Here is a 20,000-nt window from a genome sequence, read left to right on the forward strand (position 1 = left end):
AGGGGGTAAAAAGCGTTTGGCAAAAGCTTTTTCAATTTTTGGTCATTTTTTTCACAAGGAGAAAAATTATGATTCTAAAAACAAGTGAGGGCAAATTTTTTTCTGAAAATTTTACACATAAAGTTAAAGGTAACAAACCTACATTAAAAATGGAACATCAATCTGAAAGTCAATTTCCAGTCCCGCATGTTCAAAAAAAAACATTTTTCAAACAAGAAGGCCCAAGAATGGCCCCTGGATGCTCACCTGACCAAATCACACTCATTCAGAGCAAATTACTTAGGCCCAACATACCAAACCAAAAGATTGATGACAATTAGTCAAAATTTACCAAATTAGAGTTAAAAAAGGTTTTTTTAATATTTTGGCATTGTGACCAAAGTGTTTTTGAACCCCAGGTGACCAATTTTTGGGAACTTGACCTAGAAATCACCCAAAAACAAACTTGCAGCCCAATTTTTCCCTGGATAAAACAACAACAAAAAGCCACTAGAAAGTTAACAAGTTTTTTTTTCCTATTTTTAGTCCTGGGGCCCTAGTTTTTTTTTCAAAATGACCCCTGACATTTTTTGGGATATATTGGGGCAAAAATGTAAATGCTAAAAATTTTGGGGAGGGACGACAGTTTGAGGATTTAAAACGATATTTAAAGCTCCCCGCAAGCTCAGGTAAATTTAAAAGTAGTTTTATGAAACAAACATGAAGCCTTTTAAATATTTTTTAATTATAGCCTTTTTTTAATTTTACAACAGAAAAATAAAAAAATTTTAAAGATGATTTCTTTTAAAAATACTAAAAAAACCAAATCTTAGAATATGGGGATAAAGAAAACATTTTCCCTGCTTCAAAAAGGGAAAATTTGTAAATAAGTTTTTAATAAAATAAAAATTTTAAAACAAAAGGGACAAATTTTTGAAAAATTTATGATTTTATATTGAATTTAAATAAACAAGTGATGTGACATATATATAAGTTTGAATCAATGAATCTCCCAAATATATCCAACCTAACTCAAAGCATGTATTTTATGATTGAAATCAACAGGGTTTGCTTTTTTCCATGTGACAAGAAAACATTGGTTTTTTTTATTCATAGTTAGTTCACACTAAAAACAGGGCTGTCTTTGTGATAAGGTCTATATAAGAGCAATGTTTGAAAAATAAACTGAGCCCTATAGATAACTGATTACTGTAATTCATTGACAACTCCTTTTGTGTTCTTTATAGCTTGAGCGCCATCGGAAACTTTTCCCACAACTAGGGCATACAAACATCCCTTCAGCATGAATCTGTTTATGTTGTTTGAGATACCTCTTTGTCTTGAACGATTTATCACACTTATCACATTTGTGTGAAGCTGCCTCACTTTCATTTTTATTTTTAGAACATATCTTTGACACATGATAGTTCAGATTTTTCTTGTAACTAAAGCGTTTCTGACATTTTTCACATTTAAATGGTTTCGCCTCTCCATGAACGGCTGCCATGTGTGACCCAGAAGATGTCTCTGTTAACTGTAAACTTTACCACATTGTTCACAATTATGATGGCGCTTTTATTTAAATGCATCGTGTCCATGTGGCGCTTGAGGGTATACTGGGTTTGGAAAAATTTTCACAATTGTGGCACAAATGCTCATAGCGCTGTGTACTGTCTATGTGTTTGTCCAATCTGTCCTTTGTTATTGTATGACTTAATCACACACGTTGACATCTAACTGGTGATCCACATCTGTGACGTGAGTCATTAGATGATTTTTTAAGCTTTTCGATGTACTAAAGCAATTTTTCCACATATAAAACAACTATTGTCATCAGTTCTTGAACTGAAATGTAAACATGTATATTTTAATAAGAGACTCTTCCCAACATGTATTAACATTTTATAAGAAACAAGGACTAAGAGTTAAATGAAAGTGTCAATGTGACCCTTGACCTTTTATGACTAATAAACTAGGGTCATCTACAGGCCGTTGGAAATGTTTCCAATTTTAAAGAAAATATCCTTTCCGCTATATAATCAGACCAATTATTATTGATAGAATTATATGTTCATGTGCATAAACCACAACTTTTTCTTATTTTCCATTTTTACTTTCTTGAGTAAAGAATGATTCTTATATTTAATAACTATAATAGGAAACAACGTGAATGTATTAAATAACTATATCATAGTAAAATTACATCATTTTTGATATACTGGAATGGTATACATAAGGATTAACATATACAAAACTGGATGTTTTATCAATAATTACTATAAAGTCTGATTTTTGAATTAATCCAAAGCAACAGACTCTGTATTTCTTTGCAAGTGCATATCAAGGTGACAATTGAATTTGCAGCAACATATACCTCCTATAACTTTCTCAATATTAAGAAATTTATTATTTTGTTTTGAACATCATGCACAATTTAATATATAAGTTCTGATCTGCGTGCACAATGTTATTTTTAAAATTCAAATATACAACGGATATTTGAAGAAAAAAATACTCTTACCTGATTTCAATTTCTTCAGTTTTAATTCCGTATTGTACCGGTATCTTTTTACTTTGTTTAAAAACATTTTGTACCGCTTTAAGATCGACCCCCTGCAAATGGCGAAGGAAAATGGATAGGTAAAGGAGTTTCTATAAACAATCACAGTGGGGATATATCCAGAGATTATTCTTAAAATGAATTCCTGTGATTTTCTCTTAGACAATTTTTTTTGGAACAGTTCCATACAAAAGAAGAAGAAATTGTTATCCATGTATGTGTAACATACATATTTGTAAGAAAACAAGGAGTTGATCATTCAACTAGTTTATTTTTTCAATGAAAAATGTCAATTATTAACCACGTGTATTCCATATATTCTCACAAATTTTCAATCTTGAGTGGTTTACTTGAGTGGTATCCATTTGGCATCACTGCTAAGTATTAAATACTTTTTTGGTGAATTTAATTTAGTTTTAATCAAATTCCTTTGATAATTTTCAAGTTATTCTCAGAACAAGCATTGTCAAGTATTATAAAGGGAGATAATTAAAAAAAACTAAGCAACATACAGTTATGGTTCTTTGACACTGCATTTCCTAGAAATTTGTGCACTTTCAATGAGCTTCATTGATAATTTAGAAAGTTATAATCTGGACAAGCATTTTAAGTTAAGGGAAGAATGATTAAAAATTAAAGTAAGGTAGAGTTAATCACTGGATGTGAAGTTTAAATCAAATTTCCCTTCAATATAAGTGTACATTTAAAGCTATTATCCAACAAAAGTGTGACCAAAAATGTTTTCCACCTGAGTTTGACCTTATTGGTATTTTTTCTTTGTAATTTTATTCCTACTTTGGGTAGTTTGATCTTCTACAAGAAACCCGATATTCATCTTTAGAATGTCACTTAATCTGTATGGACAAGATGGGAGTGCCTTACATTTGAGTACTTAGGTGGCTACAGGAACAATAAAGCAATAACTGTGCATTTTATGAAATTCATTCTGTAAGCAAATTATGGGCTATGTTACTCTTATGTGGCTATAAGAACAACAATAAAGTATCCATCTTAGTAGGTATCCAATTGTTAGTCAGAAGGACAGACAATGGTGGCAACTATTTGCTCTCCCTATGGTAAGCATAAAAAGTCACTTCAATGGTTGAAAGATGACAAGGTAAAGAATCAAATCAATTTGTTCTTACATAATCTTTTTATTCTTTCTAAACTACAACTTGATTTGTTGTTTTCCTCCTTTTCTTTTAATTGCATATCTGTATTAAAGTTTAGTTTTTGTTTAATCATTTAGGTGTTCTTTGTAATCTTTTAATTTAGTTTTGCTGCGACTTCTCGAGATTCCTTGAGGATCACATGGAAAGGCTTACAGCATACCGCAAATTTTGAGGGCTTCTCCTGCTGATTACTGTATTTTCATATGTTATGGTATTCATACATGTGAACTCTCCCACTTTTAGCGGGAGACTCCCACTTTCTGCAGCCATATTTTCAAAGATTTTACTTAGAATAAGGGGTATTTTCACAAATTAAAGAAATCTCCCTCTTTTTGATGTCAGAACTTTCTTCTTTGTTTATTGCAAATTTTAAAATCTACCTCTTTTGAAGAAAAGTCTCATGCTTGATCATGAAAAAAGTTAACATGTATGTGTAATTTGGTTTATATACATGTATCCATCAAAATTTTTGTAATGTCTATCGCACTCAAGCCTACTATTCATCATGAAAGGCAATCAATAGCAAAATCAATATAAACCGAAAATCAAATCAAATCAAATCGAGAGATAGCTGAATCGTTGCACCCCTATAAAAAGTCTAATCTCTTCTTGTCCAAAAGTAAGTCTTACTTTCTAACTGGACAAGACTTTCCCTTTCAGGACACTCTCAAAAGTTTTAATATAGACATATATGTCGTATATACGCAAAATTAAAACTGTCACATAGAATTTATTTCAACTTGTCATATCTGGCAAGAACATATTCACAGAAAAATTTTAACGAAAAAAAATTGGTGATCACCTTTTTCCGTTTTTTTTTAAAGTTATCTGCCCCTGAACTGGACTTTTTTGCTTAATTCAAGGGCAGATAATTCATAACAAAAGTAAACAATTACTTAATTTTTCTTATTTTCGAGTAGCTCACTTCCTTTAGAGTCAATGTGCAACTACCAAGAAAACCTTTTTTTCTTAACTTCTGACAGTCATTTTTTTTTAAAAAATGACCTATTCTTAAAGAACTTTCCATTATTCAAAATGAAAAAAATATGGAATTGCATGTTATTAAATATTAGGATTAACAATAAAAGAAAAAGATAACCCAGAAGTTAAAACAGGATTGTATAGACATATGTATAAGTAATCTGCCATTAAAATGATCTATTTTTAACAAACAAATAATTCTGATTCAAGGGCAGATAACTCCAAATTGAGATTGGTGGCACTTTTTTTTCCAGATTAAATACAATATAATATAATATAATAATTCTGTTGTCATATTCTAACAATAAGTTCTAAGAAATACTATTGAACAGTTTTTATCCTGCCTATATGTTGAAAACTTCCGAAAATGTCCTTAAACTCAATATCAACCAAGGTCAAATGAAGATTAGCACTTACTTTGCCTTTGGACTTGGTAGATCCTTTCAGTGAAGCAGAGCCCATTGAATCACCTGCTGACAACTGATTTTCTGTGTTAACACTTGTATTTCCTAATGCTCCATCATTACTGTAATCCATATCTGTAGACTCATCATTAATATCATCACCGTCATCATGAAAGTTATCATCTCCACCATCGTAAAAACTATTATTATCATTGCACATCACATTATCACTAGAATTAGCACAAATTCCATCATATCTGCTTTCTGCTTGAATAACATTTTCTTGCAAATCATCACCATCCTGTTCTATTTTTATAGTAAAATGTTTCCCATCTTCTCCAAGCACAGTGATAGGTGTTAAATTGCTACTTGAGCTAAGTGGTTTATCTACAACTTCTGTCTTAGAACTTACAGATTCACTACTTTTTGGCACAGTCACAGTTGATTGAGGCAACAAAACTTTAGGTTGTTTAACATTTGTTGCTGTTGCTAGTGGTGATTCTGTTTTTCTTTTACCTTTATTTCTTGTTTGTGGTGAATCTGTTTTTGGGATTGATTCTGGTTCCTTTACAACAAATCTTGACGACTGTTTGTTTTGATCAGCAACAGTATCGTCAGCAGCAGCTATATCTTTCAGTGGAACTACTGGTGTAGTAACACTTGGTCCAACTTTGTCTGTTGTAACTGATAAATCTGTCAAAGTTGATAAAAAAATCTTTAAAACTTTTTAAATACAGGCAGATCTAAATTTACCTTGTAACAAGTATAACTGATATTTTGAATTTGCACGAAATCTGCCTTACGTTTTTAGTAAATTCTTTTTTGAGAAATGTTTTTTATAAATTCTATAAAAAGGTAAAATTTTGTTTCTCCAATTATCTTTATGAATATTGTATGTAAACAGAATTAAATGTCACTGTCAGAACAAAAAAAAAATTATGCTACTATTTTAAGCAGTGTTTCATTTCAATGAAAACAGCCATTTTTCACAAAATGCTCATGGGGTAATGGGTTAATGAAAAAAATAAAAAATTCTAGAAAACAAATTTTTTTCCTCAAAACTACATGTAAGGCTATGTTTTAACATGGAAAACGCGATTTTTGGGTAATTTCAGGTATTTTCATAATTTTCTGTTCACCCATTACCAGATATATACGCCTTTCTACGCCTTTTTCACCCCCCCCCTTTTAGTCGCCTCAAATGGTGAAAAAATGCCTTATTTAAGCCCCCAACACTTGTTTTTGTTTGAGAAATGTTGTTTAAAAAAGTGACCACTTTTTTGGCGCGGCCCCCCAGCCAAATGATACATCAGGGGGTTGCCAGAAGGGGGATGTGCCCCCTTCTGTTTGGGGGGTTTGAAGGGGGGCGGCAGTCCCCCTCATCGCCAAGAAAATTTTGGACTTTTGAGAGGCTATAAATGACCCCAGGTCGATCATAATGTAACGTGAAACCAACGCTGAAAAGCATTTGACTCTATCTCAATCCCTTGAGAAGTTGCAGCACTTTGAAATCAATTTTGATGGAAAAAATCAACACAAAATAGTGATTTTTGGCAATTTTGAGATGTCCCCTCGTTGCCATGGTGGCTAGAAATTTAAGCCTGAGCATGTTGTTACAAAGGCAATGGTCCAGTCAACATTTGTGCCAAGTTTGATTAGCATTGAAGCAGTTTTTATAGTTTTATAGCAATTTGAACTTGTAACGGGAGCCTTTTCAATGAAAACAGCCATTTTTCACAAAATGCTCATGGGGTAATGGGTTAACCTTACCTGTGGGAAACCCAACAGGGCATTTTTTGCCAAAATTGTGAAGGGGCCAGGGCCTGTTCATTTTGTGAAAAAAGCGCGACATGTCATAAAATTGTGAAAAAAATGACATAATAAAATTTGCAATTTAATGAAATTTTGAAACCGGAAATGATGATTGAAGCTTGATAATAATTTCTGTAAAATCTGCTTTGAGCTGGTACTTTAATCTGTAAAATCTGCTTTGAGCTGGTACTTTAATCTAGTAAACATGCACAAATACCATATATCTTGATTAAAATTATTTACATGTTTGCAATAGGGAAAAATCAAGTTTTACCAGAAGGTAAACAATGAAATTTGAAGACAAAGTCCCAAAATTTTATGAAATCTCTTTTGAAATGTGAATTTTTTCCCGCCGCTTTGTGAAATAAAAGTGCAATTTTGAATTGTGAAGGGGCCTGTTATCGGCCCCCGTTATAGAAGGTAAAAATGCCCTGCCCAAAGTGACTGGCCTTTGCCCAGGCCAACCAGCACATCCCTGAAGACTGACAAGGCTCTATACCCTTCAGTCTACATAAAGCTCAATTTTTGTGCAATGATATTGAAATCCCTCAAGCTTTGAATGGACTGTTCCAAATTCAAAGAACAACAAATCCATTACAAAAACTCAGTAGATTAAGGTTTAACTCTTTAACATGCTGACAAATGTATGCCAACATGGCCTGACAGCTGGCCTCTGACAACTTTTAACATAGTGATACAGTTATCAGTTACTGTTATCCCCTTACCTAACAGAAAATGATTTTAATTCAATACAGGACAAGTTCAATGAAATTATCAAATAACAAAAAATTAATTATTTTTGTCTTTATGGTAAAATTGTGTTACTATTGAATTTTATTATTACAATGTACATGTACCTGGTTTACAAAATGTCCATCCCTGATCCACAAAGAAGTTTTTGAGAGCCGACTCCTGCTCTAAGGTCACATACAACATCATCAAGTAAGACTCCATTGTCACATTGAGGTAAGTTTTTCGGGAATTATCCTAATTTCTGACCATATATGTTTCTCTGGAACTGTCAGAAGGAGAAAAAAATTATCAAAAGTTGAACTTAAAATTCTTTTCTTCAATATTTTGGTTTACCAACATTATAGGGTTTGGAAAAACAAGCAATTATCATAGTATTGCAAGCAATCCATAAGTCCCCTACCGGTTAGAACCCCATCAACATTCTGAAGGGCCATTGGCCATTCACTAATGTTTCAATTTTCTCTATTTTAAGTAAACTTGTTGGAAAAGTTCTTTAAAAGTGATCACAGGAAACAGTTTTTATGAACAGACAGACAGACGGACTGAAGGACACTCTAAAGTTAATATTTGAAACATCCCTGTTACCAAAATATAACATTTTAAAAGAAAAATTCTTAAAGAGGAGATAACTCTTGAATTAAAGATGCAATTTCATAAAAAAATTTCAGCTATTTTTGACTAATCACAAATATTGTTATATTTGCCATGTTTTAAGCCTATTTGTTGCCAAGGCAACTGATATTTTTTCAAAATAGGAAGAACAGATAAGACATGCATAATCTCAAGACTGCTATCTACCCATATGTCAAGTTTCATAAAAATATTTCCAGTACTTTTTGCTTTATCACTGGATCCAGTTTAAGTGTAAAATTTGCCATAATTTCAGCCTATTTGTTGCCATAGCAACCAGAATTCTCAACATAGGAAGAAAATAAAAAGACGTGCATAATCTCAAGACTGCCATCTACCCATATGTCAAGTTTCATAAAAATATTTCCAGTACTTTTTGCTTTATCACTGGATCCAGTTTATGAGTAAAATTTGCCATATTTTCAGCCTATTTGTTGCCATAGCAACCAGAATTTTCAACATAGGAAGAAAAGGAATGGATGTGCATAATCCCAAGACTGCCATCTACCCATATGTCAAGTTTCATAAAAATATTTCCATTACTTTTTGCGTTATCACTGGATCCAGTTTGTGTGTAAAATTTGCAATATTTTCAGCCTATTTGTTGCCATAGCAACCAGAATTTTCAACATAGGAAGAAAAAAAAAGACGTGCATAATCTCCATACTGCCATCTATACATATACCAAGTTTCATAAAAATATTTTCAGTACTTTTCAAGTTATCGCAGGATCCAGTTTTGTGGACGGACGGACTGACAGACAGACGGAAGGACAGACGGACGGAGGGTAAACCTAAAGTCCCCTCCGGTAAACCGGTAGGGGACTAAAAAGGATTACAAACTGTAAGTGTCTTAAGAGTCTGATTGAGATTTAAATGTTAGATGAAATGCAATACAGTGTTCAGTTTTAAGTCATAGATTGGAAATGATATAATTAAGCAGGCATCATATTCCCACAAAGACAACTTCAACACAAAGATTTCTATTTTTGGGGAGGCTATGCCGACCCAATGTTAATAACTGTCTGTCAAATCTTACTGCCGCGGTAATCAGGTCAAAAAATAGTACCTTGATTTTTTCTAAGCTGACTCATCACTCATCACAGACATTTACAATATGAAAATATTTTCATTCTTTAATTTCATATCTGCAATTTGTAAAGATAATAATTCTCTGAAAAATTCTTGATTTTTGTTTAAATCACTACTCCGTGACGTCATACTGCCGCGGTAATCAGGTCAAAAAATAGTACCTTGATTTTTTCTAAGCTGACTCATCACTCATCAGACATTTAAAATATGAAAATATTTTCATTCTTTAATTTCATATCTGCAATTTGTAAAGATAATAATTCTCTGAAAAATTCTTGATTTTTGTTTAAATCACTACTCCGTGACGTCATACTGCCGCGGTAATCAGGTTTAGGCATACGTACGTCTGTAATAAATAGTTCTGGTATGAAAACCCTTCAAATAATAACTTTATCCATATTTTTTTAACAAAAAGCATAAATGAAAATTTATAAGTAAATGCTTTAATTCAGTGGCAAATATTCTTTATTATTTTTGATAACAATTTTCCAATTACTACGCAGCGACCAACTGTTTATGACGGGTCATTAACTAGAACGTTGCAACTACGTATTCTCAATATCATGGATGTTCTTTTGTTATTATAAACTATTAATAGTCCTTAATATTTTTTAAAGACAAATAATTGTAAACTGTCGCTTACATCAGAGACATGGATCATGCTTGCGTGATAACTAAGGAAAACTAACTTATTTGTACACCCCAGGAGGCTGTACGCGGAAAACGCTCATAAACCGCTAAATCATATAGCTGTTTAGTAAATATTTTGCATACATTTAACTAAAAATTCACTGATGGTGATGAACATATAGTTTAAAAACATTATATTCTTTAACCATTATCGCCGAAAAAAACTATTTAACTACAAAACCCCTAAGGACCTCCGACAAAATTTCAGCACAATATTACATTAGCAAAATAAAAAAAAGCAATACTTATATTTTCATCTTACATAATTCATTAATCAAACTTTTAACATTAAAGTATCTTTGGTAATTGACAGATCCCTACTCTGATCTTTTATTTGTATAGGAATAAATTTAAACATGTGCTCTTTTGTTTAGGAATATTTTGTAGTGAAAGTCTTATATATTCACTAATCTCATAATTAGAATTAGACAGGTCAGGAATTTATACAAACAGTTGTTTAGTTTACTATGCTCATTTTAATCCAAATAGAAACATTCAAATATTTGTGGTAAAAAACATGACCAAAGTACCTAGTAGTCGTTTACCCGGTGGTGATCCCATTAAACTGATTATAGATTCGAATTGATTAGAAAACACAAATAGAAACATGTGTTTCCGTACAACAAAATCGGAAGTAAAGTGAACAGTTAATTGACAGAAATATGTGGTCAAATATGTTTTAACAAGGAAATAATTATTTCAGAGAAAGACGCAAAGATCAGTATGACCCCGTATTGTGTAATTAGAAAGTTTATTCAATTCTAGGGCATACATCATAATTTGATAGTCCATTTGTAATAAAATTCAAATTTTCAATACAGATTATGAGATACATAAAAAATATTAAAGAATAAGAAGCTTTAATAAAAAAACAAAAACAAAAAAAAAAACAAAAAAAAAACCGCATACATATACAAATTACTTACAGTCGAGCATCGGGAAGTCATTAACATATCTTACGAAACTTTAATTTGAAACCGATATTTGCTCCCGCTGAAGTGATAAATGTTTATTTGAAATTTGAAAAATAAAAAGAAAGAACTTTTATGGTTGTGTTCTAAAATAATGGGCGGCATAAGAGGAATTTCTTATTCATTTTACAACACTTGAAAAATTACTACAGAAAATGTGTTGTTGTTTTGTTTTCAACAAAAGTGTGTGTGTTTTAAGTTTATTTATACTCGGCGCCGGAATAACCATATGTCCGAGATTATAGCATCTGGGACGTCTTTTTCAAGCAGATTCTTCCTGGAAGCCCATTCTTCGTTCTTTGGTGGTAAAGGAGACGACAATACCGTCAAGGCATCAACTTTCTGACTGACGACAACAAAAACGGCATCTATTAGCGCCAAACCTCCAGAGTAAGTCACGACAGGTCAACCAATCACCTCTGGTACTTATGATGACTTGACTATGACCTTCCGTGTGCCTTCTCCGCGACGTGCACGCCTCTGGAGGTATTTGGAGAAGTTTCAACAAAAACTTCCAAAACACGCCATTTATAACACCATTCATAGCACTGACGGCTTCGATGTTCTCATCTATTTGCGGGAAATGGTCGACAGGGAAAACCCTACGTAATAACGCACACCCTGTTAACAACAGATTTTCCGCAGTATATATTTCAAGCTAGTGAGGTTTAAAAATACACGTAGAATCTATCGATTAACTACCATAAGTTGGTTGAGTGTTGAGTGTTGGCGGTAAAAAAAGAAGATATAACTTCCTGATCAATTTTCACTTAGGTTGATTCAGTTTTGAATAAGCTTTGCAGAGATGTATTTTTTCAAGAAATATTTAGCTTTAATATTATCCGACGCCGTCAGTAATGAAATGGGATTAATTTTCTGAAACGTGATTTTATTCGAGATTTGCTTCTGAAGAAGACAACCTTCTGTCCGTAGAGCATGAATGTTAATACTCATCACAAGACAGTATCTTATTGATCTCAATTAATGTACATCTAAACGTGTATAATTTTTATGTTCAATAAAAATGTTGCATCACTTGCAGTTGTTATTATCATTCAATAATATTAAAATGACATAAAATATTTATGATGAACAGTCCTAGAATATTTTGATAAGGAACCGTCAGTTGTAAAATGTTATTGTTATCTGATAATGAACAGTCGTCATACTTGCTGGTATGTCATTTATTATTGACAGTTTAGGTTTTTCAAAATTTGCATGATTAACAGTCCGAATTTAGACCTTAATTAAATGTTCTGGAATATTAACAAAATGAATAGTCAACTTCATTAACCATATATATGAATGGTTGAACACAACAGTAAGGATAAATAGCGCAATGTGCATATCTTTTTATTTTGGTAGCATATTTTAAGCAAAAAGAAAAGAAACTATAAGTCTGAAACATTCTCTCATAGCCTCCCCATCAGTACATTCAGTGCTTTGATTATATTTCAGATTTTTTATTTTGACCCTTAAGTGTGTCCTTGACCTTTACCCAAGACACCTCAATTATCGCGCAACACTCTAGCTCACTATGGAGAAAATTTGTCCAAAACTATATTTAATCCCTCCGATTATGTGGTTCCCAAACTTAAAAGCGCTGCGCATTTTGCACACGGCAAAGCTGGGGCCACATTATCGGATGGCTTCGGTCATAGCCGACTGGCACGTTTGAATTTATCGAAAGATAATGTCATTGAAGGAAAACGGCGATAATCTTGATATTTATTTCGGCTGTTGCGTTGTTTATATTACCGTTGAAGTTAAAAATTGACCACCATCGTGAAGAATTATATCTTCTGTGACGATGGACAAAAGGATTATGTGAAAATATTGGAAATGGAATAAAATACATGTTGATTATGACGGTAGGGGTGCGGATTTTTTCCGGCAAACATTTTTATCTTGTGTATTATTATAGATGTTGAAATATGAATTTTTTTCAAAACGACTTATATCAAGTTTTTTTGATATATATGATCAGTACATGTGCTGGGATTGACAAATATGCATTTTATTTGGATTTTAAAGGCATTTTGAGCTCCAAACCCCAAGTGTCTGTGATTGCACTATGGCTTACAGACAACTCAACCCCCCAGACAATTCAACCTTAGCCATTTTTTCCAGACAATTCACCCATCAGACAGTTCACCCCGCATTATTGGAAAAATAACACAGACAATTCACCCCTCATTTTTTTAAATTTAATTTTGATGAAATTCATCTTAAAATTAGATGTTTGCAATAAACAAATTTTGTTGTGTTTCTTTACTAAATTGATATTTATAAAATATTTAGTCATATTTAAATTAATTATTATAATTTATTACTTAACTAGAAATGTGTCATCATGCCACGGATGCCCCCGCATGCAGCCAAAATTTCAGATGGTGCATTAATTATTTTTTTCATTTTAAGTTCAAAGCCCTTAAAACTTTTCAATGTTAACACAAACCATTTTCATACAATGTTCAAGGCACTAAAATTATTCAGTCTAAACCTTTTAAAAATAGCATATTGCATATTTGTAGCCAAAATAATGGCTAAAAGTAAGAGTGCTGAAACTGAAAGTTCAAAATTTTTCCAACATTCAGGAAAGATAAGTTTGTCTTAAATCATTGAACTACAACCAAATTCAAACTTAAACTGCTTATTCCTAAGATGTATCTATATTATTTTCAAAGTGAAAGGGACATAACTCTGCCAAAAAATCATCAAACCATGACCAAATTCCAACTTGACCTGCCCATTCCTTTGACATATCCATATGTCAAATTTAAGTTGAATATGTAACACTGTTGGGTAGATAATGAACAGAAACTGTAAATTTCATATTATTTTCAAAGTGAAAGGGGCATTACTCTGCCAAAAATCATTGAACCATGACCAAATTCGAACTTGACCTGTATTTTCTCATGACATATCCATATGTCAAGTTTGAGTTGAATGTGTTGTACCGTTGGGGAGATAATGAACGGAAACTGAAAATTTCATATTATTTTCAAAGTAAAAGGGGCATAACTCTGCCAAAAATCATCGAACCATGACCAAATTCGAACTTGACCTGTATTTTCTCATGACATATCCATATGTCAAATTTGAGTTGAATGTGTGCAACCGTTCTTAAGATAATGAACGGAAACTGATGATGACGGAATGACAGAATGACGGAAGGACGGAATGACGGAACAGGGTAACACTATATGCCCCGGCCATTACATGGCGGGGGCATAAAAATAATATTTGTTACTATGTGTTAATATTCTTACATATTATTTACATATAAACTGTAAAAATTACAAATATATGGACGAATTGTTAAGTGAAGTGATAACTAGTGATTAGATAGATTCCTGGCAGAGACATGTAATATTCCCCAACCCAAATGATACTAATCCCCATTATATGTGATGACAATCATGCAATATTTCCCAAACGTCATGATTATAGTTTATACTTAAATGACATAAAATGACATTTTGAAATCTTACAATATTCCCAAAAAGAAATGATACAATTAATGTACTTCTTCTTCATGATATTTTGTTGAAGTGACAATCAAGCAATGATAAGGTGTTAAGTGCTTCTGATAAACAAGAGCCACCGCCGGGCGGGGGCAACGCTCGACTTTTTACTTTTTCTAAACGCAAACATAGAAAGGTTTGAACATATACTGACGTTTCCTTTTTATAAATTTAGTTGGTCTGTCTTGTCACATTAGTTTTGTTTATATATTTTGTATATATATGAATAGAAACATTAAGCATATTTCTAAAAATAGCAACAGTACGCAATTTCTTAAAATAGCAACATGACGCAATTTCTAAAATTAGAAAAAAATGACGCAATTTCTAAAAATAGAAAAAAATGACATAACTTCTAAAAATAAAAAAATGACGCAATTTCTAAAAATAGCAACAATGACGCAATTTCTAAAAATAGAAAAAATGACGCAATTTCTAAAAATAGAAAAAATGACGCAATTTCTAAAAATAGCAACAATGCAGCAATTTCTAAGAATAGAAAAAATGACGCAATTTCTAAAAATAGAAACAATGACGCAATTTATATATATATATATGTGTGTGTATATATATATACATGCATATATATATATATATATATATATATATATATATATATATATCGAGGGCTCGGCGCAAGACTATTCTAACTTGTATTTTGAAAAATTTTCAGGAAAGGGAAAAAATATGTTATTTTATTTTGATTTCATTTTTTGAAAAAAAATTAACAACCAACCTTATCAAAAAATAGAAATAAGTTGTGTACATGTTCATTTTTTCAAGAAAAGTGTAAAATATGCATTTTATTGCCTACATGCTAACATAGCCTAGTATTGTACTAGAAAAGCTACTTTTTCCAGAATATTTATTGTGCAAAACTATTCTATCTTGAGTTAGAATACTTTAACACTATAAAATATGTCTCTTTGATTTCTAAATCTTGTGCAAAACTATTCTATCTTAAGATAGATTACTTTTGCAATAACTTGAAAGTTAAGAATATCTTTTATCTATCAAGTTAGAATATATATTTACTTTTTGAAAGTGAAATTAATTTCTTAAATAATATTTTTTAAGGGATATTTGAGGGTTTAGGGCTGTTCTAAGACCATAATATATAACTATAATTTGATATTGTTACATATTTGCATAATTATAAGTAATTTATACCCTACTTAAATATATAGTAGGTACAAGTGATAGCAACCTTGACTAATTATCTCATACAAACGCACAAATCGGGTAATAATTTTCATTCTAGTCATATCTTTTGCGTTTATACAAATTCTTAAAAGTGAAATCTGCAGATTCTTAATATTAATCCCCATGTTGAGGCAAAAGCCCTTGTTGCAAGTTTTTATATGCATGACTCGCGGCACCATGTAAAATTAACTGAATGCAATGACGCAAAAAAAATAAAATTATGAACATATGGTATTTTGTGCTAGATACATGTAGCATTGCATGCATGCTTGGGCTGTGAATGCATCCTTGTTGATGCACAATTAAAGGACTGCTTTAACCCTCCATTATAGGAATTTTACTATCCTTTAAAGCTGCATGCCTCCAGATTTATGCTAATTTTCATGAAAAATTTGAAAATGTATTATAAAGTAAAACATTGTGAAGTCAGAAAAAAGAAAATTGTAAACAGTACTTACAACCCATGTTAATTACCAAAAAGAGGTCAAAATATGCTAAAATAGCCTTTACTGCATTTATTAAGTAATGCAATAGAACTAAGGTTGAAAAATACTGCAAAATTGGTCATAATTCGCACATAACATGGAAATTATAAATTTTATCTTGAATCTTTATACTTTTCTTAAAATCTGAATACTTTTGTTTGGTTTGGCTTTATTGAAATATTTTGGTTCATCTGCAGGCATGCAGCTTTAAGTCTCTTATTATTTTAAATTTAAATAGGTACTGGAGTGATAAAAAATACATGATGTTATTGAAAGTTATTTACTAACACATTAGACATTTTGCAAATTTAAAAGATATATCATAATATCATTAATTCAATTTATAGAAAAATTGTTTTGTGACTATAAATTAACAAATATATTATGATCTTGCATGATAAAAAATTCTATTCATTCCATCCTTTTTTATCGGTTTTAATCTTTTTTCCTGACTTTTGCCAAATAAGGATATGCGCTCTCATTAATGATGTCATATTGCCAAATAAGGATATGCGCTCTCATTAATGATGTCATATTGCCAAATAAGGATATGCGCTCTCATTAATGATGTCATATTGCCAAATAAGGATATGCGCTCTCATTAATGATGTCATATTGCCAAATAAGGATATGCGCTCTCATTAATGATGTCATATTGCCAAATAAGGATATGCGCTCTCATTAATGATGTCATATTGCCAAATAAGGATATGCGCTCTCATTAATGATGTCATATTGCCAAATAAGGATATGCGCTCTCATTAATGATGTCATAAAATCATGATGTCACATAGTTCTTGTTGAAAAATAATCCTGTCACCTTTTACGAAATTATGATACATTTTTGAATTGATTATGACTATAATGTAGTAGATAACTAGATATTTATGTGTTTCTGGTATTCAAGCACATTTTACTAATAATGGTGTGTATTCGGTATTTTTATGTATTTTAAGTTATATTCTTTTCATCCGCATTCAGATATAGTCTGGCTACTGTGATAATGATATTTTATAATTTCACTGTCCACTGAAAAGCATGTGATAAATGGAAATATTGTGAGAAATACACTTAAATTATAAGTATAATGTGATATATGATGCAAAGCACTTTAATATTTGCACAAATCAAACAAAATTAATGAAATACTACAGAATTAGTTTTTGAATATAAACATAATGTGATAAAGTAATATATATTAAGATGATACACAGAAAAAAAATCAAAGTGCCTTAACACATATGAAATAAATGTAAAATTTGTTGATTTTGCATGTAAGGTCAAATAATATTTCATTTAATTTATTTGTGAACACAAGCAGTGTTATATTTTCACTTGTGGCTGTGTCAAAATATTGCATTGGGTGTTCATTTTATAATAAGTTTCAATCTTATCTTCTAATATACTAATTAAACTCCACTTTAAAATGACTGAAATATTTTATCTAAGGAAACATTTTATTCTTTTAACATTAATTTTGTACTGGTAATTTATGTATATATTTTCAATAAATGATCGACACTATTGAAACATATAATAAAATTGACAATTATGCACCAGGAAAACACTTTTTGATTTTACAAGGTTTGCCAAACAAAGATTACAATTTCTTAGAAACTGACATTTTAAAAGTGTATTTAAATACAAAACACAAAATTTAATGAAACTCTTTAAAAATTTAGAAGATACATTTTAGTAGTGATTAATTTGCATAATATTATAGTATTACTTAATTGTCATAAATGTAAAAGAATGTGCTTTGGTAAAAACAATCCTTGTTTTAAGAAATAAATCCTCAAAAACAAAATAATTTTTTACTATATTAATAAAGGTTGCTGAAGATACATAAATTCAGTGAAAGTTTTGGAAGTTTTCAAAATTAAAAATTAAAAAAATTCAACATTCATAAGCACATAACTCTAAATTGTATTTCTAGATTATCAATCTAGTACTATAAAGTATACTTTTGTAAATACAAAGAAAGAAAACAATTATTTACAGGCTTGTAAACTTAAATTATGCTATTTGAACTGGAATAATATGAATCTTAAGGATGTCCTGATTAAAATCAGCTTCTAATTAACACTACGCATTAGGATCTGACGACTACCAATTGGTTGTCGCCTTCTCATAACCTTTCAAACAGCCAATCATCAGCAAGCTTTTACAATTTTGAAAGCGATATGGTTTCTAATTTTAATGGCTGGAAAACCATTACTGAGTAGGTCATTTTCACAATTTCAAAAACAAACATGGTGTTGTCCAGATAGCCAGCAGGTAAACTGCATGCCCATTATAAATTTAGTCTTTAATTTCCAGTTCATTTCACATCACTTCAACAATTTTTTTCTATCAAAAATCAACAATACTTATGTTTACTTTAACAGAAAATGATATTTTGATACTTCGTCTTATAAATCCTATATGTAAAGGACGGTTTGATTTCATTGCTAAAAATAGCTTTCCTGGGAAATCCAAATCACTGTTTTGCAATGAAGATTAAACAAATAAGGGGGCAATCAGATCTACATGTAAGAAATAAGTAGATCAGAACTTTAGTCCGACTGGAAAAGACCTTTCTATAAAAACTGCATGCTTTCATAAACACTGATTGTCAGAAAATATTATCGCCCTTTTTGCATACTTTATCCCGGGATTTAATATTATATACTGTTTTAATACTGTTACAGGCATATTGTTGCCTTTTTGGTTGTTCCTTTTTCTTCTCCCATATGCGTATTTAAATAATATTTTGAAAACATCCCATCACATAAGTATTCGTTGCACAAATGGTATAATAATGATGATATTTAACTTGTGGAACACTCAAATGTTCCACATACAGAAAATATGGGAACAAGGGGACTCAAAACATACACCATATGGATGTGAATGATTTCTGTTTCATCACTGAGGTAATTTGCCCTGTTACCTATTTGTTGTGATTGTCCACACACACACAAATAATTTGAAACAGTGTATTCTGGTCAAGATATGGGTATTTTACAGTGGTCTCCTTAACTCAAGTAGGTTTGAACGGTTTAATACACCTCAAAGCTTCCTAAATAAAGGTTAATAATTTGTGCATACTGGCAACACTTCATTCAAATTGGATTTAATTCAGAGATGATTTTTGCATAATTGTATTGACATAAAGCGTGTTTTTTTCTTCTGTTGTTTTATTGAAATACTGAAAGCCAGTACTCAGGAGCACTTATCACTTTCTCCATCCAGTGAACTTGATTGGCGATAAACCATAAATCTTTAAATGTAAGCAACTTATATTCATCATTACAATAAACAAAGACTAAAAAGGGAAAATTTCTTCTAAAATTGTATAATACTGAGTTCTGATTTTTTTTATTCTTTGTACAGAGAATTTGAAATGCCATGCAGTCAGTAAAATAAATTAATTACAAGTGTTTGAAATTGATTAAATATTAAAATGAGGAATCAAATTGTCTTCATCTTGAAAACAATGAAAGACAGGCAAAAACACATCAGAATATGTTTTAAAACTGTAAAATTCTGTAAAATATGATCAAAGAAAAAGTGTCATAAATATTCTTGTAATTTATGACATCATCAAAGCTTGTGATGACATCATCAAACTTTGTTTATTTTCAGTTAGAATAGTTTAAATAGCAAAAACTCCTGTTAACAGCATCTTTTATTTCGCTAGACTATTCTAACTTGAAGTTAGCATAGTCTTGCACAAAAGAATATCAAGCTTTTAACTTAA

General features: G+C 31.1%; 1 protein-coding gene across 2 annotated transcripts in view; it reads right to left on the bottom strand.

The window, feature by feature from the left end:
- Nucleotides 1-1,735: 1,735 nt before the first annotated feature.
- LOC132758622 (uncharacterized) overlaps nt 1,736-20,000 on the bottom strand; it is a 25,713-nt gene continuing 7,448 nt past the window's right edge. For both annotated transcript variants that reach the window (XM_060750315.1, XM_060750314.1), the window contains exons 2-5: nt 7,766-7,926; nt 5,110-5,789; nt 2,501-2,592; nt 1,736-1,824 (exon numbers count right to left, since the gene is read on the bottom strand). In XM_060750315.1, coding sequence (XP_060606298.1) covers nt 1,758-1,824; nt 2,501-2,592; nt 5,110-5,789; nt 7,766-7,862 — 936 coding nt within the window. In that variant the 5' untranslated portion in view covers nt 7,863-7,926 and the 3' untranslated portion in view covers nt 1,736-1,757. The remainder of the gene's footprint in view (nt 1,825-2,500; nt 2,593-5,109; nt 5,790-7,765; nt 7,927-20,000) is intronic.

The sequence above is a fragment of the Ruditapes philippinarum genome, unplaced genomic scaffold (genome assembly GCF_026571515.1).
Source record: "Ruditapes philippinarum isolate M1 unplaced genomic scaffold, ASM2657151v2 ctg11653_1_1_1_1, whole genome shotgun sequence".
Lineage (NCBI taxonomy): Eukaryota > Metazoa > Mollusca > Bivalvia > Venerida > Veneridae > Ruditapes > Ruditapes philippinarum.